The following is a 23268-nucleotide window of genomic DNA, read 5'->3' on the forward strand; positions in this document are numbered from 1 at the left end:
GGGCCGGGCGCGGGGGTTAAAGGGCTCTATGGATGGTTTATGGGATGCATGAAGGTAGGAAGACATCTTAGCCTACTTAATTCTCCGCAGTGTCCGTGCATTATTGATTTAGTGGGTGCAACAATGTTCAAAACAGTAGGCCTATCTCTCAATCTTCCCCCAATTTTGTTTGCTAGCTGTCTAGCACCCGCCCCGTGTGTGTGTGTGTGTGTGTGTGTGTGTGTGTGTGTGTGTGTGTGTGTGTGTGTGTGTGTCAATATTTCTGCCTATGAGTAGGCTACGAAATGGTGGCAGTGCAGCGCTGTCTGTTGTGGGAGATGGAAAGTCGTAATTTTGTCTGCTTGTTTTTTTGAGAAAATTCGGCGCTAGTTCATGTATAAAGCTGGCTGAGGGGAGGAGACAGAAGTTACGAGAGACGGAGAGCGAGCGCGTGCGCGAGAGAGAGAGAGACACAGAGAGAGAGACAGAGAAACAAACTGTAGTAGGCTATACAGCTGTTTACAAACAGGTATAAAAGTGTCATATAAGTATGTGATAATTTAGATTAATTAATCACAGAGCCTGTAATTAATTAGATTATTTTTTTTAATCGCTTGACAGCCCTAGTTAATACATAACCTGCTCACTTTCAGTAAACACCAGTGTTGTTTGCGAACCATTCTGTTCCTCATTGTCCCCTTAGTTTCTGTGCAATATTGATAACTGATCTCAGCTTCCTCATTTGACTCCTTCTCACCTGGATTGTTTTTTACATCCACTTCTCATGCACACCGGTTGCTTTAGTTTTTCTCCTGTCTTTTCCCTCCCTCTGTCTCTGTAGCCTGGCTGCATCCTGTTGGATTAGACCTGCTCCAGGCCAGTAAATCTCACTCTGTAATTGGAAAGCATGTGCTGGCGGAGCTTTAATTGGATATGATATGTGCTGAGACACTGCGAGTGAGGGAGCCATCTGTTACCTCTGTGTTACAGTATAAGAGCTCTCTTTGCTCACATACACAGAACTCCTTTCTGTATGCCTCCTCCTTTTGAGGACTGCTATAGTATACATTTTTATTTTTTTTTCACCTCTATTTTTACAGGCAACTCATTAAGGACACGTTCTCATTCACAATGGCGGCTTGACAAATACAGCCATACAGAACACCCATATGTATTGATCTATCAAAGGCCTAAACCTAAACTTTTATTTCAATATCATAAATTGAAAATAAATCCGATATTTTATATCATTTCCCCCCCGTATATGACCATGTATGCACATTATCAATTATTGGAAAATTACAGAATAGCCCTCTTATAGTCAGGACTTTTTTTTGCCACTTTCCAAAATCTAGCCGTATTGTTAATTTGAGTAATCGTTCAACTCCACTATAAAAAGGCCTCAGTGTATCCTGTGATCGGGGCTGTCGACACTAAACAGTCAGCAGGATGACAGACGTGTCGGTAGATGAAAATGAAAGCTTCCTGTCAGAGCTGTGAGGTTGCTCTTGGTGACCCTGCGTCTGCTTTGAAGTGGCAGCCCCCAGGCCTTATAATGTGTGCTGCCAAAGGGAAACTGACCTGTGTGTTTCTGTTGGTGATTGTACCGTGAGTTTTTTTTTAAAGGCAGACAGGGATGGGGAGCTTTTAATACCAGGAGCTCAATAGGTGGCATGTAAAGAATTGTTCACTCTCATTAACATGGGCAAAGGGAAAGGCACCCAAAAAAGTGTGACCGGTGATTAGCTGTGAGCTGTAGTCCAGCATGCCTCCAGCATTTCTGTCTTTAATAAAGCTTGTTTCAGGGGTCATATTGCATTATTTTGGAAACATACGAATTACAAACGCATGCATGCACGCATGCACGCACGCACGCACGCACACACACACACACACACACACACACACACACACACACACACACACACACACACACACAATGTGTCAACTCTCCACATGAGTCCTAATAAGATGCTGCCTTTTGGCCTTTGGCTCTTCCAGCTGCAGGGTCACAACTCGCTGGTTCGTCTCCTGCTCTATGTGTGTGTGTGTGTGTGTGTATGTGTATGTGTATGTGTGTGTGTGTGTGCACGCTCTTTAATCATGTCCGGTCATCTCAAAGTGCTTCTGGATGTGATAAAGAAATAACTATTTCAGGGACGCACTTTTCCCCCCTAATCCCAACAATAAACTGCAAATATTTCACGGACAACTGTTTGTCTGCAGCTCCCTAGGAACCCTCCTCGTATGTCATCATTACAGACAAGGACTTATTCTCCAGTAGTGGCAGAGTAGACAGGAAGTTGAGGACGTGCGCTAAGGGAACTGGATCTGACAGTCAGTTTAGTGAGCAGGTACTTCACAGGAGCGCTATTGTGTCGCATGAATAGATATCCCCTGAAGTGAAACACAGCACTGAAATCTGTCTCTGTCTCGCTCCGTTTCTGTCAGTGATTTGAAGTGAGGCAAAGCTTTTGACAGCTGCTGGCAGACATCTCCCACTCCCATACTGCACGCATTTGATTTCTATGTCGAGGAACAAAATTAAAAGATGAAAGACAGTTGGAGAGGTGTGGCAGTTTGTAAGGCAAATAATCTTCATGGAACTTTGCGAGCTGATTATTAACATTAAAACAATTATTCTTTTTATCACAATTTTTTTCGGATATGTTTGAAAAAATACTCAAATGTGGCTATATACCGTAGATGTTGGAAAAAGTTCAATTTTATATTTCATTTTTTCAACTTGTTAGTGTCCAACGTTTTAACAGAACAGATTTTGAAAACAGCCTTTTTTAAATTGTATGAATAGAAAAAATACCAGGTCTTAAAAATGAGTTCCCGGCATGTTTTAAAGAACAAAATGTGGTCAATGTTAATATACAACATATAAAAAAATCCTTCTGTTTTATCCTTCAGAATGAATGATTTTTGGAAGTTTAGTTCCAGTTTTTTAAGTTAGCAGTTTTTTGGTTCAGAGTATTGAAAAAAAACAAGTTGAGATAATGAAGACATTTTATGGAGGCAAAATTGCCAGTGATTTCAGAACAGTGGTAGTTTGTCAAACCAAGGCAGGACATCAGGGCTCTTTGAATGAAGCCGGACCTTCTTATCCACATCCTCCTGAGTGTGTGCACGCAGGCAGGCCAACCCCAGACCCAGTTTGTTACCCTTCCCGACCCTCTCATCCCTTTTGTGTCTGCAGGGGATTATCCGGCTATAGGTTAAATCCTTAGAGACAAGGCTCCCTGCTGGACGTGCGAAATAGAGCGTGCTCTCAATCATTCCGCTGTTTCAAGTGTGTTAAAGGTTAAATGTGAACACTTGTTGTCAAAATAATTTTTAGTCAAAAACAATGAATATCTCCTCACGGTCCGCTACCTGTCCGTACTCTACCATAGTAACAAACATGCCAGTTTACAGTGTATAATACCAGATGTTTTTTTCAGCGAACACACAGTATGGACAGGTAGAGGATCGCGAGGATATATTCACAGATTTTGACAAAAGTGATTTTGACAACAAGCATTATCCACCTATAAGACTAACTGAGTTTGTGTTTCAACGTCTCCAAAGGGTTTTGGAAACTTTTTCGAGTGTTGGTAACTTCACTGGAAAAGCCCTGTCAATGTCTCAAAAACAATAGGATTGGGTGAGCTAATATGTAGTTTAAAAAATGCCATGGTCTGTGTTGGCTTGCACGTCATATTTTGGTCTGTGAAACTTGTCACAGTTGTTTCTGTGTACTGATATTTTCATGTACAGTGTATATGTAAACAGAATCAGGGTTGGACTTTGAACGTGGAAGTCACCATTAAAATAATGAAACAGTGAAATGAGAAGCACTGTGCCACTTCGTGTGAATCCATGCACGCTCGCATTTATGTCGGAAATAATTTCCATTAAGTCCATAACTTCCCTGTTTATGTAAATACTCAGTGTTTTTATGATGAGACCATAACCTTCTAGTTACCTTTATTTGTATTATCTATGACTTGTATTTAGATATGGGTGTGTCGGACAGGAACATTTTAAGGTCGCAGCATTGTTCGCAACATCAGACGATTACTAAATGGGAAGGGAAAAAAAAGCTGTCGTAAACTGGAAATGACACTGACATGCTAATTTAGTCCAACATTTGAATTTAATGTATCACAATACTCTTCGGAACTTTAGAAATGTCATCACACCAAAAAATTCCCACCATGTCTGTTTAGTACTGGCAGTACTGACAGGTGATACTGTTTGAGTTATAATTGTGTTATTGCTCCAAACAAAAGCTTTTGTTCCTCTCTGTTGTTCTCTATTTGTACTTGGCCCTGCTGTAGTTTCGGGAGGTGATACGGCTGAAAGTAGTTTACTTATTCGGGGAAACTGTTGGATTTCTTCCTTGCCAAAACATTTATCCAATAATCCAACTGATATAATGCTTTGATGTTGTGGTCAGTCAACCTGTTATTAATTATACTGCTTGTCACATCAAGAGCCAATGTTAACACCCTTAGGTTTCCAAGCCAGGGCTGCTAACTTTCATCATCAATAGGAGTGAGTTGTTGCTCAGAGTTTTCATTGGGTGTATTCTTTTCTATACTTTCCACACTAAGGACAGATTCTAGAATGAGATGTTGAATTTACAATGTATGATTTATATAAATATAGCTTTATATATGGATGAATGTCAGGTTATTGAGAAAATAGTAATTTAAGAAGTAATATGGGTGAACTTACCCTTACCCATAACACAACAGAAGGACAATACCAATATGTTGTCTTTGTAGTTGACAAAATTGTTTTAATAATAAACTTTACTTAAAATTGAGTGATGATTACTGAGACAGAGTCAGATATCTTTGCCCTCTTTTAACCTTTTCCAGTATTTCTGATTTATTTCACTAATGAATGCGTCCACACACACACACACACACACACACACACACACACACACACACACACACACACACACACACACACACACACACACACACACACACACACACACACACAGATAATAAGGCTGACCCACCTGCTGGCTCTGACACTTGCATGGCACACAGCAAGTCACACACACCTGACTATTGTACATGGATGGAGTGTAAACTGAAGCTTGGTGCAGCTTTAAGGCAAAGCAAGAGGAATCTGAAAAATGGCTTTAATGTGATGATTTCTGATATGCAGATAAAACTTTGTCCTTGGAGATTTTAATAGAATGGAAAGTATGCAGGAACAAGGTGCACAGTGAAACCCTTAGTTAACCTTCAACATGGAAACACAACTCCTTGCAAATGATACTCTACTAAAATATAAACATGGCTACTGAAGACAGGGTTGACTAAATCTGATTTACTGTTAGAGGTTTTTGCATTAATCTTGATCTCTTGTCATCCAATAAGATAAATCCATTGCTCTTAAATCTTAATCTATAAGAAGAGCCAGCCACAAATTGATACATGTGTTTTACAGAAATGATCTCATGCTGTGCTGCTTGCTTCACTTATGATTTAAGCCTTGCCTAACTTTAACACTCCTTCACTTCACGACTATTACCTGAGAATATATATGTTGTAGTGACTAAGTCCAACACTTTAGCCGCTACTTGCTGCTAATTGATACTGGGGATGGGAGTTCACAATCTTGGCTTGTCTTTGCTAAGGAAGATTTATGTGGTGGTGTCCACGGCGACTGTAGGCTTGTTGATGGCTGGTGAGACCGATGCGGGACAGGCAAGTTTGCACGCAGAGCCTGCAGGTCTGGTCTATGTCTGGTCTTGGGTTTCTTGGAACTCCTCTTCCTGTTCCAAAACCTGTGTGCCTCCTTCAATCATCAACACTTGTCGTTGCTGGCATGAACCTGCAGTGGCCAGCCTCGGCCTTCCATCTATACCCCCAATCAAAATACAAATGGAATACATGGCTCTCTCATACTGTATCTTTCCCAGATTTGTATCACTTCTTCATCTATCGTCGTTGATTGCCTTGTGTCTTATTCCACTCCCGTAATAGATACTGTAGGTTTTGAAGGCGGAAATGGGTCTGTGTGTGTACATTCATTACATCATATCCATAAAAGTGATGTCGCAGGGTGTGTGGAGCGTGTTGTGTTTCATCTCTAAATGAGTCTTGGTTACTATGCAATAAAAACATTAGGTCATGCAGGACCTTGTATACAGAAAGTAATCAAATCATTCCCAGGATCTGATATTAGTCACTCACACTTCCCTGTGCTTTTAAGATGACTTACTGTTTGTCTAAGGCATTTACCGTCTGGCTCCTAGTAGCATATTCAATTTGCGGCTACTGAAAAATGGTTCTGAATGTAATCATTCAATGCATATAGATGAGGAGCTGAGGTAAACAGGCTAAACCATTAGCAATGAACTCCTACTGCTTGTACTTCTCTCGTCTAGCTGCCCGCTGGCTCTCTCGTCCCCCATAAACAAGAAGTGAAGAGTGGGAACAGGTTAAGTGAGAACAGGCGTTACGACAGCACACTGCACAGATAGGAGGCAGCTTTCCCTTAAGTTGGTCATATTAAGTTGGCGGATACATCTCTCGGTGTTGTAAACAGCCGTCACCTACGGTAGTTCTTATCTGTTGAGTCTGTTATCGGCTTTTGTCCACTGTTTTACAAACTAAATGTTAAATGATCAAAACACAACCTTGTTGCCCTCATTGACTACTGTTTGTACTTCTTTGGATTATTTGGAATGTCACGACTGCCTTCTGTAGCTCTTATTAAAAAATATATATATGTTTTCTGTTAGCGTCTGTTCGTAGATACATTAATGTTAATGTACAAGCTTCCCGTTCCTGTTCCTAATTAGATTTTGAACACTGAATCAATATTAATATGCATAGCTCACATTAGCTTTGAATAGGAACATGTGATCACAAGTACATCGAGATGGAAATATTTGCTAATTAATGCATTATTATTTTATCTCAGTAATTAAGATGAGAAGCTGTGATGTGGATGTTACTCAGCTTAAAGCTCTAATATGCTCTAATCATATTTATATATTAAAAACTGATTAAATGACTGTATGTGAAAGGTGATCGATCAGCTCAAATGAATGCTAATTGTATTATAATAAGGCGATTTCACGTCTTTGTATAGTTTTAACATCTTGCGCTGCCCACAAGTTGCCAAAAAATCAATTAATGTATTTTCAAATACTAATACCACAAAGCTGTACATTTTCAAATCTCACACATACTGTAGCTTCCTTTAATTTGTCTTTTTCTGGTGGGTTACATAGATGTGGACTAACATTTCAGTGAGATGTGCCAAAAAGAAAGAAGGTAATGAGCTGATTTTTGTTTTTTTTTGTTTTGAATGCAGGAATGACATCAGAGCCCCCCACACATAGTGTCACCACAGATGAGGATCAGTTTAATGCAACTTCTTACACAGCTGTGACTTCAAGCTCAAATTCAGACAGCAGCCCCACAACCATCGGGTTTACGATTTCACCACCGTCCACCATAGAAGAAGTCACAACCTCAGGAGATACTACAACTCTAGATGCCACAACAGGAACTACAACTATGGAACCAACCACAGCCCTTGTAGAGACGACCTTCTCTCAGCCGAGCACCGATGCCATGACGGCTACAGAAGATGTAAACAGCACGGTTACTGACAGTAGCTTCACTACCAGCAGCCCAACCGATTCTCATAACAGTGGTGCAACTCTTTCCACTGCAAACCCAGAGACTAGCCAACCCACCAACTCCAGTGAGACTTCAAGTACAATGTCACCGATCACAGACATTGGCAATGATACACCTACAACCGCCCCGATTACACACACAAGCAATTACCCAACTACGATGACTCCAATCACAAACACTGGTAATGATACAACTATGATGTCACCGGTCACAGACACAAATAACAACACAACTACAATGACAACGCTTTCACAAACAAACAGTGACACAACTACAACTTCCCTAATCACACATACTGGCAATGATACAACTACAGCATCACCGATTACACACACAAGCAACGACACAACTACAGCATCACCGATTACACACACCGGCAATGATACTACTATAATGTCACCGATCACAAACACTGGAAATGACACAAGTACTATGACACCAGTTACACAACCTGGCAACAACACAACAACGTCACTGGTCACAGACACAAGCAACATCACAACTACAATGTCACCAACAACACACAATGGCAATGACACAACTTTGATGACGGCGATTACAGACGCAAGCAACAACACAGCTACGATTATACCGGTCACACAACCTGGCAACGACACAGCAACGTCACCGATCACAGAAACAAGCAACGACACAACTACAATGTCACCAACAACACACAATGGCAATGACACAACTTCGATGTCGGCAATTACAGACGCAAGCAACAACACAGCTACGATTATACCGGTCACACAACCTGGCAATGACACAACGATGTCACCGATCACAGAAGCAAGCAACGACACAACTACAATGTCACCGATTACACACACTGGCAATGATACAACAACAACGTCACCAATTACACACACTGGCAATGACACAACTATGATGTCGCCGATTACAGAAGCGAGCAACAACACAGCTACGATTACACCGGTAACACAAACTGGCAACGACACAACTACAACCGCCCCGGTTACACACACCGGAAACGATACAACAACACCGTCACCAACAACACACAATGGCAATGACACAACTTCGATGTCGGCGATTACAGACGCAAGCAATGACACAACTACAATGTCACCGATTACACACACCGGCAATGATACAACAACAACGTCACCAATAACACACACCGGCAATGACACAACTACAATATATCCGGTTACACAACCTGGCAACGACACAACAACGTCACCGGTCACAGACACAAGCAACGTCACAACAACAATGTCACCGACTACACACACTGGCAACGATACAACAACAATGTCACCGATTACAGACACAAGCAACAACACAACTACGATTATACCGGTCACACAACCTGGCAATGACACAACAATGTCACCGATCACAGAAGCAAGCAACGACACAACAACAACGTCACCAATTACACAGACTGGCAATGACACAACAATGTCACCGATCACAGAAGCAAGCAACGACACAACTACAATGTCACCGATTACACACACTGGCAATGATACAACAACAATGTCACCAATTACACACACTGGCAATGACACAACTATGATGTCGCCGATTACAGAAGCGAGCAACAACACAGCTACGATTATACCGGTAACACAACCTGGCAATGACACAACAACGTCACCGATCACAGAAGCAAGCAACGACACAACTACAATGTCACCGATTACACACACCGGCAATGATACAACAACAACGTCACCAATAACACAAACCGGCAATGACACAACTACAATATATCCGGTTACACAACCTGGCAACGACACAACAACGTCACCGGTCACAGACACAAGCAACGTCACAACAACAATGTCACCGATTACAGACACAAGCAACAACACAACTACGATGTCACCGTCTACACACACCGGCAACAACACAACTACAAAGTCACCGATTACAAACGCAAGCAACGACACAACTACAATGACACCAACCAACAACACAACCTCGGTAACCGCCACAACACAGCAGAGCAATATCACAACAACTCCGACTCCAACAACCACCCAGAATGGCACAGCGAATACTAGTACAGTAACTACCATGACACCGGTCACACACACTGGCAACGACACAACTACAACGTCACCGACCAACATCACAACCCCGGTTACATCCACGACACAGCCTAGCAATATCACAACAACTCCAGCAACCACACAGAATGGCACAGCGAGTACAAGTACAGTAGCTCCAGCAAACTCTACAACTCTTCTAACTACAACTCCACTAGCAAACTCTACTAATACCCCTCCTGAAACTCCCGCATCCACTACCACACCCTCTAATATCACCACGAACTCAACACCCACAGCCGGACCCACACCCTCTCCACTTACTACCATCTCCATCTCCGCCTCCACCTCTCTCCCTACAACCACATCCCCAGGCAATAGCACTGCACCCCCTACTGGAAACACCACCACCCCTAGTCCCTCAACAACAACCTCAAGAGGTAGGACTTGCTGCATTATGAGTGTTGGTGTGTGTTCAGTAACTGTGAAATCCAGGTTCGAAGGGATTCAGGGTGGACCACGAGTTAAAGCTGCACTATGCAGTTGCAGGGATGGAAAATATTTGTTTCCTTTTGTAGAGCTGCAGTTGGTTTACATAAACCATTTTCTCTACATGTAATTCTTAGTATTGAATAATTATATCATCATAAATCAAAACTAAATTATCTTGAGGAACTGAAACCAATTTTAAGATTTTGTAAACAAGACTGGGCCCTGCTGCAGTAAACATCAACACTGAAACAGGAACTTTTAAGGTAGCTTTTTAACTTTTAACAGTGTTCCAGGGCTCCAATTTTCCAGTAATGAAAGTTTGTTTATTCAGTTATATGAATATATCTTAGAAAATGTTCACTTCTCTGACACACCCAAAGTCACATAGTGCACCTTAGCTGCACTAAGATATTTTTTTCGGGTGCTGTAATGCTGGGTTTGGCATTTTTGAAACAAGTCCGGAACAGGCTACAATTCCTTAAAACCAACTTTTCAGGCCTCTAATGCTGATTTTTTTTTTGTTTACGACATAGCCTTGACACAACACTTGCATGTGTACTTTGTATTTCCCACCTTCTAGACAGTCATCTGTTGTCTTACTAATCATCACTAATCAACCTGTTAAAACCATAATCAGTTACAGTCGCAATCATGATGCCCTAATTGTTTGGGCAACTCATCTACATCGTTTTATCTTAAGAAAGTTCTCAAATGCAGGTGAGATGCTTTGAATGCAGTGTTGTTAATGGGCTATAGCAACAACAGTTTACCTCTGTGCTCCCTTTAAGATTTCACCCCGTAGAATAATTTATTGTAATGCCAGCAAACAGCAGACAATACAAATTTCTAGTCAGCCTATGACTTCTTTAAAGGCATAATTTAAGATTAAGGTAAGTAATAATATGTTTTATGTTATAATTTTGCCTACTTCAGATTTGTGCAGGAAAAGGTGCTTTATATAAATAGATGTTATTGTTGGGATGATTTTTCTGTTTGAATGTTTTTGGACACATTTTTACATTTTGTTTTGATGCTACAGTGACTGGCCTCACTACAGAACCAAACACTTTGACGACTACTACTAAACCAGCTTCTAACAATACAACGACAGCCTCATCCACCACTGGTACTACTGTCGCAGTCACCACCAGCACTCCTGCAGCCCCAGTTCCAGTCCTAGGTTTGTACTTTTCTCCAAAGTGTTGGATGTTGTTTGGATGTGGTTACCCAATCTAAAACTTCCTGGTCAGGACCAAAGTGAAACATTTACAGTGAAAGTCAAACAATGAGCCAGATATGTCCTCTAGCAGTTGATGGCGAGCAAAAACAGAGTGAATATTGAATGTACATTCGCTAGGTGGTCAGAAACACAACCCCAAGAAAACTGAATGATGATGTTGCTCCGAATCCTGGATGGGTAATTTAGCAGCTGGTTGCTAGCAAAGTTAAGCATTTCGGTTGCAGGTTTGACTAAATATATTCACATGAGAAAAATAATAACAATCTGACGCCCACTTGTTTAAAGTTTCATCCTTCTTCCATCTCTCATCAGTGTGTCCTGCTAAGCCATGCCCACCTCAAAGTGTCTGTCTGAATAACACATGTCAGTGTTTCGCTGGTAGCTTCCTGGTGGATGGCGTCTGTGCACCCGGTAAGACAAATATTTTATGCGTGGACAGTCGTCATAATGGAAAAGTGAGACTTGTGCCTTATTTTTCTCCACTCCTCTTCACGCAGCCCAAGTGTTCCCAGGCCAGCTCCATATAACCTCCTTGGAATTTCAAAGTCAAATGAGCAACAGGTCCTCGCCGATATTCCAGGAAACGGCGGACAGAATCTCAACAGAGGTAGGCTATGTGTCCCTCAAGGCTGTTGAGTCATTCATAATTATGCTCATTCCCAGTCATTAAACCACATCTTTTTGTTTCTTTCATAGCTCAGAGAAGCCCTTAAAAATGAGCCTGGTTACGTACGTTCTGACGTCGTGCAACTTGAGTGAGCATTTTTTTTTCTCCTACTCCAGAAAGATAATATGCAACAACATGTTACAAAATATTCTTATGGCTTTTCCATGTTTCTCTTCTTTTCTGTAGACCAGGAAGTGTGCAAGCGACTGTAAATAACATCTTTCAAAACACCCTCGCCACTCAACAGTTTGTTGATGAGTTAATTACTAAAGCGATAAACAATTCAGCCTCAGATGGACTGTTTGCCGGAGCAAGTTTTACTGGTAAGTACTGCTTCTATACTATCAAAGCCTTTGATTCTGGAACTTTATGTGTATAAGCCACAGGCCAACTTGTTTCAAGAAGAGTCCCCACCACCAGATATACTTGCATATACACACATGTCAAATGATAAGGCATATGACTGTAAATAATAAACTGTATTATGATAAAAAAGTAAGTATTTATTATGTGAGACCTGATGTGGATTGCTCTCTAAGGTTGTGACAGGTAAATATTTATTGTGCTCATATTTGAATGCAACATTTTTCTCTATATCTGTTAGCTTCAAACTTGTGTGAGCAGGATCCATTACCTTGCGAAGTCGCCACCACAACGTGTACAAACACAAACGGCCGGGCTGTTTGTTCCTGTAAAACAGGCTACATCTCCATCATGTTCTCAAACATCAGCTGCAAAGGTAAAAGCCACTTTTTAATATTCTTTTTTTCGTCTCCTTTATCAAGACTAGTGTATTCATGTGTCTTTTATATTTATAAAAGTACCATAGCACTTCAGATTTTTAAAGCCTCCTTTACAGACTATAAGAGCTGATGACCCACAGCGTTTGCGACAAGCTCGAGTGACATTTTCCCGGCTGATCCACAGTAAAAAGAGAACTCTAACAAAACCTTTTTATTCACAGAAAATACTTGTGTGTGAGAATAAGGGAGCAAAACAACAGGGAGTGAGAGTCAGAGACAAGGTCAAGAGCTGTAGCCTTTTCTCCAGGCCGACCCTTGGCCCTTACCTCATTTATCTCTCAGATTTATTTCTTTTTAATGGGGTTGTTTCCCTAGAAACACATGGAAGAATCACAGCTTTCTCTTTCTCTCTCTATGGAGGTTCGTAGTGACCAAGGAGATCAGCTATAGGACGAACAAATAAAGAATAAGACTTTCAGGCAAATACTGTGTACTGTTCCTTTCCCAGGAAAATACATAACGTACTCTTATGTGCCCGTTTGTAATGATCATAAAGCAGCCTCTATCAAGAGGCTTTCATTGTGCCCATGTTTTCATGTGAAACCAGGCGTACTGTACGTCTCCAATGACCGTGACTGAGTCTGAAACTGTAGCTTGTTATGTACTCATTTCAGTCTCTCCAACCCTGTGTGTGTGTGTGTGTGTGTGTGTGTGTGTGTGTGTGTGTGTGTGTGTGTGTGTCTTTCTGTATTAAAATAATTTTGTTTGTCTTTGTAGCTTGTCCAAGTGGGCAGAGGGCAGTGGGTAACATGTGTGAACCGTAAGTACACACTATTTTAAAAATTTTGTTTGTCAGAGTAACTTTTGCATTTTAGGTTTAGTGTGACGTGGGTAGGCTATTAGTGAGTATGTGCTGATATGGAGTTGGCTCCCCCATGTGGATTCAACATTAAACTCTATTAGTTTGTTACAGGACAGCCACAATATACAAATATCATTGTGTTTAACTCTATTATTTACTATCTATGGTTTAACTGCTCCGTTTCCTCTTCCAGATGTCCATTTGGATATGCTGGCTTCAACTGCGATGACTGTGAGTAACAACTCTATTTCAGAGGCACACATCAAGCAGCAGCAGTACGAGTTAAGTGCTGGCCCATAACAATCCTAATATGTCTATGTGTGTGTGTGTGTGTGTGTGTGTGTGTGTGTGTGTGTGTGTGTGTGTGTTTACAGCGGCCTTGCTTGCAGTGGTGGTCATCTCCTGTGTACTGGGAGGAGTTCTTCTCATCCTGGTCCTGGCTTTTCTCATTTACTACTGCTGGTGAGATACTCACAACGCTACTAGCATTAATACTCTTATTATTTTCTCACTGCATATAATCAACTCATATAGTAGCTGTCTGGCAAAAACATGTTTTCACTCTGCATGTTGCAACTCTGACCAACATTAGCCCTGTAAATAAAGCTTAGGTTATTAACAGGTCAAAAGACATAAAGCCTACCTCTCAGTTTAAAAATTAATTTCTGGAGTAAATGCATAATATTTTAACTGCATAATTTCAATGTGTAGTTAAACCCAGTATACGAATTACGAATATTGTTAATACATGTATTTATAATAGTTTTTTGACAGCAACGGAGCTGGATCACACAGAGGAATAAGATACATTAGGCTTTTGGAAACACAATTGATACTTTGGATTTTGAAAATATACATGCACATCATACATTCCCTATTTATTTTATATCAGGAAAAAATGCACAAAGAGCAAGCTAGCCTCCAGCAGAAGTCCGTACTCATCAGGTGACCACGTAAACCAGTCCTGGCCCGCTGGCATCACCCACATCCCCCGGGCAACCAGTAACTGGGAGTCAGCTCCTCCCATGGAGATGAGAGAAGGGGGCAGCACTAGCGTTCTGATGGACAAAAAGCAAAGCAATGGACACGTAAGTTTTTAAACCTTCCCCGTGTCGCCTCTGTCGTCTGAATTCCTCACCCCTAATCATTGCATATCGTCTATCCACTGAATCAGCCGCAAGTTTGTTCAATGTTACACCACCACCACCTTGCATCCAGTTTGATTGCATCTAAGCATCCACCTTAAACCCACCCATGCATGGATTTGGTCATTTGCAATTGAAAAAACACACTTTAGGTTAAAATGTAGCTAAATTAGGTTGCAAAGGGAAGTTTTTTTAAGACATCGAGGCTCAATCTTAATGTTTCAACAAAATTCTACTGATAACATCCCATTCTTAGTTGGGATCCGCTAAACACAATACTCTTTTATTTAGCTCATTTTATAACTACATTTTTGACATTAGTAGACCTGAAAAATCAACAAATACTTGCTCACCACACAACCATGCTCACCACACAACCAATCATTCATCACTTCATATTTCCATGAAGAAATATTCGCCATGCCTACCAGTATGTTTCACCCAATCACCCAGAAAGTATACATATATATATATATACAGTATATCCTATATATATTGGTAGCACTCAGCTCCCTCCCATGCTTTGCCTGACTCCCAGTGTGTTGCTTTAGGGGTTTCATTTGAAGCTGAAAGGATTGAAGAAGGTAAGGAAGGCATGGCTTTGCTTTTAGATTGTGATTTGCCATTGATGGCCCTGCCTGGTGATTTAGACAGGCCACAGCGGGAATCAAGGTGATGGGAAAACTCCATGAGAGATCTTTTGTGATTGCTGTTAACAGCCATTTGCTTTAAATGCCAAATCTAGTGAGTGATGGTTCAAATACATATGATGCTGTTTGGGGAGTAGTAGTAGTGAGTAGTTTTCAATGCTTAATTTGTACGTGTGCTTGGGCTTTTGTTCATGTTTGCGTTTTTCAGGTGGAGTCAGCCATTCTGGAGAAGGCTTGTTGACAAAATCGCTTTTTGTCAGTATCAGTGAATCTCAATCTCAGTCAATATTTGCCTTTACTTACTGTGTGAGTGCTAAAAAAGACAGTGTTAATTAGGGATGTAACGATATGAAATTTTGGGTACGATACGATACGATACGATATTGCGATTGATATCACGATATCACGATACGATATTAAGCGCGGAATTCATTTCTACCCCCTCAAATGAAATGTTGTACCACTGATTTAAATAAAACATAAACACAAGAATAATTCAAATTTTTTATATCTTAATATGAAAAAGAGATTTCTGAGAGATTTAAACAACTTATCACCAAAACAAAGACACTGCTTCTCTACTGCTGTTTTTAAAGAAGCTTTACATCTATATTTTTCAAACTGAAATAGGAATTTTAAATCTAAACTTAATTTAGTCACTTGTCTGTAACTGTAAAAGTATGTATAAAATAAAAATAATTTAAATAGTGTGATAATTTCCCCATTTATTTATGTTTTATTTGCTTATCAACTCTATTTTTGCAAGCCATGCTTTTACCTTATTAGGCCTACATTATGACAAGCACAATTAACTGTAAAATATTTATTTATGATTTTTATTTGTTATTAACTTAAATTGCAGTCTCAAAATCAATGTTTTTGCAGTGCACTCCTCTCCCCCCTCCCTTCCTCACACTTTCGCAACGTCACCTTCATTTGACCAAAGTAGTGTCACCTAAGTTTGACATAGTAGGGATTCCATAGTATTGCGCAACATGCTGTTAGCTACTGTCTGCTGAGTTCACGTGAAGTTGTGATGAATATATCAAGGATCTTTGGACTTATTTCCTTCATCTGCCTTTCACGGAAGTTCGCCGACTTTACCGGGGATTTAACGCGCGGTGGCGGTGGATTCTATTCTATTCTGTTCTATTTTTTTTTTTTTTTTTTTTTTTTTTTTTTAATAATCTCATTTCCTCACGTTCGCCTGGATTCATAATGATATAATTGACCCGCGAGCAACTTTCTCTTCAGTCTGGTAAACTAGTCTATCTTTTTCTCTATCTCTCCCTTTTCTCTTTCTCTCTCTTCTTTGCTGCTACGTGACTCAATGTTGTGAAGCTGCACGCGCTAGTGTAAACAACGGCCCACGTGAGACGTGACTGTTCAGTTTAAAGTTAGAAGTCATGTTTCAGTGATAAGATGTTGTTTCAATGTGTTATTGTTTGGTTTCCAATGTTGGTGTGGCCCATACAGTGTTAGATTGAGTGCTACGTTTATGACAACGTTGCTTACCAGACTCTCCACAATGACGGAGCGCATTTACCATGCACGCTCGCCTCAATACCGTGACGCGGTATAACAAGAAAAAACTTACGGTTGACATTCGTGGCCTTTTCATATCGCGAACGACCGTTTTGCGGTATATTGTTACATCCCTAGTGTTAATACACAGCCTAGCCTAGGTTCTGTAAATGCGTATGTATGCCCCTCCCCGTAGCTAGCAATGTGCCCGTTTAACACTGGATTTCTACACAGTACGTACAGGTAGCGGATTGTGAGGAGATATTCACTTTGATTTTGACAACAAGCCTCAAGAATCACCTGCACTTTAAAGACACTAATACTTTTACTGTTTCCACTGACATTTCAGACGGGGTCCTACGATCTCCACCCAGATGGAATGAAGACTTTCCAAGGTAAAAACCCGTCCCGTTACTCCTATCTGGTTCAAGGTCACGAGAACCCCTACTTCTTACCAGGAGAAGAGTCGACAAATTGAGATGAAATCCTTGTAAAAATGAGGAACTGAACACCTATTTGAAACTCTGGGTCTTCTTGAAGGCACTTTTACAATGTTTCTGAACTTACTTGGATCAATGACCAATCACAAAGGACATTCCTTAACTGGCAAACAGCGACCAAAGAGATTCATTCATAAGAGCAAGACATTTTTTAACAATATCTTAAATGTGAGGTTGTGTGCATCGTCATCTGCTAAACGGTGCTGATTGTAACCAGTAGATGTCGCCATTGCTCAGCATAATCCTTCTGCGGTTTTTTTAAGGTACCTTTTGACTTTTTTATGCTTTGGATAAAAAATGATGTAGTCTTTGAAAATGAAGCTTCTTATATTGTTGATTGCACTAAAGTGTGTGTTAAGTTTACCACCAGTTTTCTTTTTGAATTCAAAGGCAAACTAAATGTGGGCTTTCAGGGGATACTAGATATTTTTCTCAAGGGTGTGATTACTAGAAGAATAAATCTTGTATGACTAAAGGGGCTGGATCCCCGGTTCGGGTATTTTCAAAGGGATTTATATTGCAGCTGAGAACTCTCTATCACTGTTTTTTGAAGCTGCACTTGCAATTTGTGCCTGTTTTCACGGTCCGTTTGACAAATAGGAAACATGCAAAGCTGGTGATTACACCTCTCCCGGATGTGCCAATTATCTATTACATATACTTCTTTTGAAAAACTCTTATACATATAAATAGCTATATATTTATCATTTTGTGTCCGAGTCAGTGCACTATTTTATATGTGTGTAAAAGTTTTTGTAAATAATTGAATATCTTTTGGCAGAGAATGTGTGCTTGTGTATGCTATGGAAATAAATTAATTTAAACACAACTGACTTGTTTCTCATCAAAAAATGCTGGAATACTAAACAATTTTGTTTACAGCAGGATCTCTTTAAATATGAGAAAAGGGCCTGACTCTGACAGCCCTGTGTGATTTGCATGATTTCTTTATTATTTTTTATATATGTACCAGCATGTAAAATAATGGCTGTTTTAATTTTCAATATGTCTGAAAATCAGGTTCCAAATTGGATTTTTTCTGCATTACTTTAACTACTAATTTATATTGAATAATATGTGAGTCTCATCATGCATATCATAGCAGGAGAAAGCTCTTGAATGAATGGCCTCATGATTTCCAGTGTTGTATAGATTATTTATTTGCAGGTGGGGTTGATGTAGACTGCACATTACTTATACATACACCACCTGTGCAGCACTTTGTCACGCTAAGTGACGAAGAAGTGTTGGTCACTTGTGTAGATAGAACGTAGTTGGCAGGCTGTTGCTGTGTCAGAGTCTCCTCTTAAGAGCTTGGATTTGGTTTTGCTGTGAGGGTTAAGCTGGCTTTGGCTTTACCCTTGGTCACTCGGTCACTGGAACACTGTGACTGGCAAATCAGATCCAAATGTGCTGTGGTCATTTGTACTTCATGTATTAAATAATTTAAGCCAGTTGCTGCAGGCAGGGCTGGATTTTAACTCTCATCAGTCTGATATTAAAGTATCACAATTCACAAATCTTCACAAGCAAGTGGCAACGCAGTGTTTGGCTTGTTGTGTTGAGAAAATCTGACCAAAGCTGCAATGCCTGCGATCTATTTAACATTCCTGCATTAATCAAACAGGGAACTTTTAGGTGTTGTGATGAAGAACAACGGAGATCATCACTATTCTTTTCTAAAGTTCTTGCTGTATATTGAATTTGATTAAAACCCTCTGTGCCTGCAAATATTTACCAATACTTTTACCATCTATCACTGTCTCCGTTTGGCTTGAGGCCAGTGTTTTATGTGTTGTTAAAGTAATAATATTTTCATTCAAAAATATGAACTCTCACAACAAGAATATATTTTGATCTCATATTGTTATGATAATGAATATTGGAATTATGTTTCTGGCTTGTTCATCTAAAGTGGGACCATTACACTGAAGCTCACTTATGTTAACAGAAACATAGAGTTATGCAGCAGTTTGATGTATTATTTCATGTTGAATAGGGAAAATAAGTAAGCGTCTATTTAGATGTCTGGTGTTCATACAAAGTGGCTAATAGGTCTTACCTATTTTTACCTCAGTGAGATAGAGGTAAATATATGACCTTCAAACTCACTCAAAATCCAGTGAGATAAATCGTAAAAACTCAATTTAAAAAAATATCCGATTGCAGTGAAATGTTAATGTATAAAGTGTGTGAGGAAAATAATTCCCATTATACTGATTTTCTTCTTTGGCTGTAATATACTCCTCTCGCTGACTGTCCGCTAAGAAGGCAGAGAGCTTCTAATCTGTGCAGGAATGCATCGTTTATTGTGGCCATTACCCAGCCTGCCATGCTCCTGGCCCCAAATTGACTGATCGATAGACCACTTAGCGGCTGTGAGCTACACATCCCAGTCATTTGACCCAGCCGGAGCTGCGGGAATGGGAACGCAATCCAATAAGCATAGAGCCGCTGAGAAACATGGGAACTGGACGGCCGTATACTCAAGGAACTTCCTGATACGCTTCTCTGCAGTCACACATCGATGGGGAGATAAAGATGAGCTATTGATTTTGTGTCCCAAACTTTAAAAAAACGTCATCTTTCAGACATCTTAAACAGTTTCAAAGTTAAAGGGGACATACTTCATTCACTTTATCAGAATGGATAATTACTGGGTGCAGTATTTCAAAAGAGCAATGCCATAAAAAAATACATTGAGTTTTATGCAATGTTTGGCCAAAAGTCATTAAGTCAGTTAATTGATTATTCTTCAACTACAACTTTTAAAAATCAGTTTTAAAAGTGAGTCACTTTCTTTAAATGTGTTTATTCTTTTTGCTTTTCTCTGTTTTTTATCATTCAAAATTGGATATCTTTAAGTTTTGGTCGGTTGGTTGGACAAAACACAATATGTGTATGTTTTGTCTAGGGCTCTGGGGAAAAGGGCGAGGGTATTTCACCCACCTTTTATGATATTCTAAAGAAAAATTAAATAATAATAAGCAGTTTAATTAAAGTAATAGTTGCAACAGCAAAGCAAACTGCTTTTCATTAGTAATTTTGGCCGCATTGCTGATACATTTACACAGTATAACCGGATCCTTAGAGCACAGGTATATTAAAGTTCAACGTAAAAATCTAACAGGATTATGGTTATTATAGCACTTTTTTTTATTAACGAGATACATCTAAAAATGTGATTCTGAAATTTAAATAAATATGAAAAAAAAGAAGAACTGAGCCAATTATACAACATGACATATTGGTGTGGTTTTCCAGCAGCTTTGGTGCTTTATTCAGCTCGTAGTGTTAATGTTTGGTTTAGTCTTAACGCTTTCTTTCACCTCATCTCCAGCAGCTGTTTCTCATAAAATTAACTCACTATACAACACCTGTCTGGCATCCAAACATAGTTAGAGACCAGTTAGCAGAGAAAGTTGAACATGGAGCAGCTACAGAGATCAGTGGTTTGTTTATTACTACATACAGTCATATGAAAAAGTTTGGGAACCCCTCTCAGCCGGCATTATAATTGACTCTGCTTTCACACAATAAAGATAAAAGTGGTATGTCTTTAATTTACCAGGAACAGCTAAGTACTGGGATGTTTTCCAAACAAAGATTTTTTGAAAAGCAGTATTTAGTTTTATGAAATTAAATAAAATGTGAAAAACTGCTGTGCAAAAATATGGGAACCCTTGTGGTCTTGCTGATTTTAATGCATGTAACAACATGTAAAACTGAGGACTTTAAACACAAAATTGGTTGGATTATGTTGTTAAGCCTTGAACATCATATAAAGGTCTGTTTAATCATGATAAAAGGTATTTTAGGTGCCTAAATGCAAGTTCCACTTCTCTTTGACTCTCTGCAGAAGTGAGACAGAATGCGATCATCAAAACAGCTCCCAAAAGATCTTAAAAACAAAGATTATTCATTGTCATGGTTTAGCGGAAGGCTACAAGAAGCTTTCCCAAAGGTTTCAATTGTCCATTTCTACTGTAAGGAACGTTGTCAGGGAATGGAAGGACACAGGCACAGTTGCAGTTAAACCCAGGTCTAGCAGACCAAGAAAAGTACAAGAGCGGCATATGCGGCGGATTGTGAGAATGGTTGCACACAACCCAAAGATCACCTCCAAAGACCTGCAAGAACATCTGGCTGCAGATTGTGTATCTGTACATGGTTCTACAATTCAGTGCAATTTGCACCAAAACATCTGTATGGCCAGGTGATGAGAAGGAAGCCCTTTCTGCGCCCACGCCACAGATACAGTTGCATGGAGTATGCAAAAGCTCATTTAGACAAGCCAGCTTCATATTGGAAGAAAATGCTTTGGACTGATGAGACAAAAATTAAGTTATTTGGTCTTTATAAAAAGCAGATGTTTTGGTGCAAATTGCGCTGAATTGTTGAACGATGTACAGATACACAATCTGCAGCCAGATGTTCTTGCAGGTCTTTGGAGGTGATCTGTGGGTTGTGTGCAACCATTCTCACAATCCTCCACCTATGCCGCTCCTGTTTTTTTCTTGGTCTGCCATGCCTCGGTATAACTGCCACTATGCATGTGTCCTTCCATTTCCTGACAACGTTCCCTACAGTCGAAATTGACAATTGAAACCTTTGGGAAAGCTTCTTGTAGCCTTCCCCTAAACCATGACAATGAACAATCTTTGTTTTTCAGATCTTTTGGGAGCTGTTTTGATGATCCCATTCTGTCTCACTTCAGCAGAGAGTCAAAGAGAAGTGCAACTTGCATTTAGGCACCTAAAATACCTTTTCTCATGATTAAACAGACATTTCTATGAGGTTCAAGGCTTAACAACATAATCCAACCAACTTTGTGTTTAAAGTCATCAGTTTTACATGCTGTTACAGGCATTAAAATCAACAAAACCACAAGGGTTCCTATATTTTTGCACAGCCAGTTTTTCACATTTTATTTTATTTCATACAACCAAATACCGCTTTTCAAAAAATCTTTGTTTGGAAAACATCCCAGTACTTAGCTGTTCCTGGTAAATTAAAGACATACCACTTTTATATTTTTTTTTGTGAAAGCAGAGTCAATTATAATGCCGGCTGAGAGGGGTTCCCAAACTTTTTCATATGACTTTAAATAGTTTTTTTGTTGCTCCATAACAACTGTGAAGTCAAAAATACGAATCAATTAGACAACACAGATTCTTACATTCACAAAGCTAACATAACAGCGATTCAGTCGAAAGTTTGTTTTCAAAACTACTTTGTGTCAAAATCAGTGAATATCTCATCAGGACCCGTTACCTGTCTGAACTGTGTGTGCCCTCCCCCCAAAAAATCACTTGTAAATACACAGCCGAACGGGCATATTGGTAGTTATGGGGGGCCCCCTTTTGACCTTTGTTTATATACCAGTTTACAGAGCCCAGGCTGTGTATGAACACCAGATTGTTTTTTCAGTGCATACACAGTACGGACAGGTAATGAATAAAGAGGAGATATTCACTGCTTTTCACAAAAAGAGATTTTGACAACAAGGAACAAGCATTCTACAGAATTGCTGACTCCAACTTTAAATGCAGTATTCATAGTTTCATAAAAGAGACAAATCATGGTGAGCGTGATGCGTAGTTAGTTTTGGATCGTCACAGCCACAATCAGATAGACTGGGTGCAACATATGCACAATGTGAGGCAAAGATTGGACTCTTAAACGTGTTTGCGAAGTATCGTCCCCATCTGCTGCAGTTAACTTTTGCCAACAAAACAATCTCATAAATTCTTGCTCACAAAGGAAGCCGAACCT

The 23268-nt window shown here is 39.9% G+C and overlaps 1 protein-coding gene across 1 annotated transcript; it reads left to right on the forward strand.

Annotated features, from left to right (window-relative positions):
• Positions 1-8081: 8081 nt before the first annotated feature.
• Positions 8082-18207, forward strand: LOC307263018 (uncharacterized protein; the record flags this gene model as incomplete). The annotated part of the gene is made up of 12 exons (XM_080044037.1): positions 8082-10110; positions 11202-11342; positions 11715-11813; positions 11900-12009; positions 12099-12157; positions 12256-12392; positions 12674-12808; positions 13590-13632; positions 13868-13905; positions 14049-14136; positions 14567-14762; positions 17343-18207. 12 exons carry the CDS (start codon positions 8082-8084, stop codon positions 17469-17471), a joined length of 3204 nt encoding a protein of 1067 aa, XP_079900163.1. The 3' UTR covers positions 17472-18207.
• Between the last annotated feature and the right edge of the window lie 5061 nt (positions 18208-23268).

Source organism: Ammodytes marinus (genome assembly GCF_949987685.1).
Source record: "Ammodytes marinus genome assembly, chromosome: 16".
NCBI classification, from domain to species: Eukaryota; Metazoa; Chordata; class Actinopteri; order Uranoscopiformes; family Ammodytidae; genus Ammodytes; species Ammodytes marinus.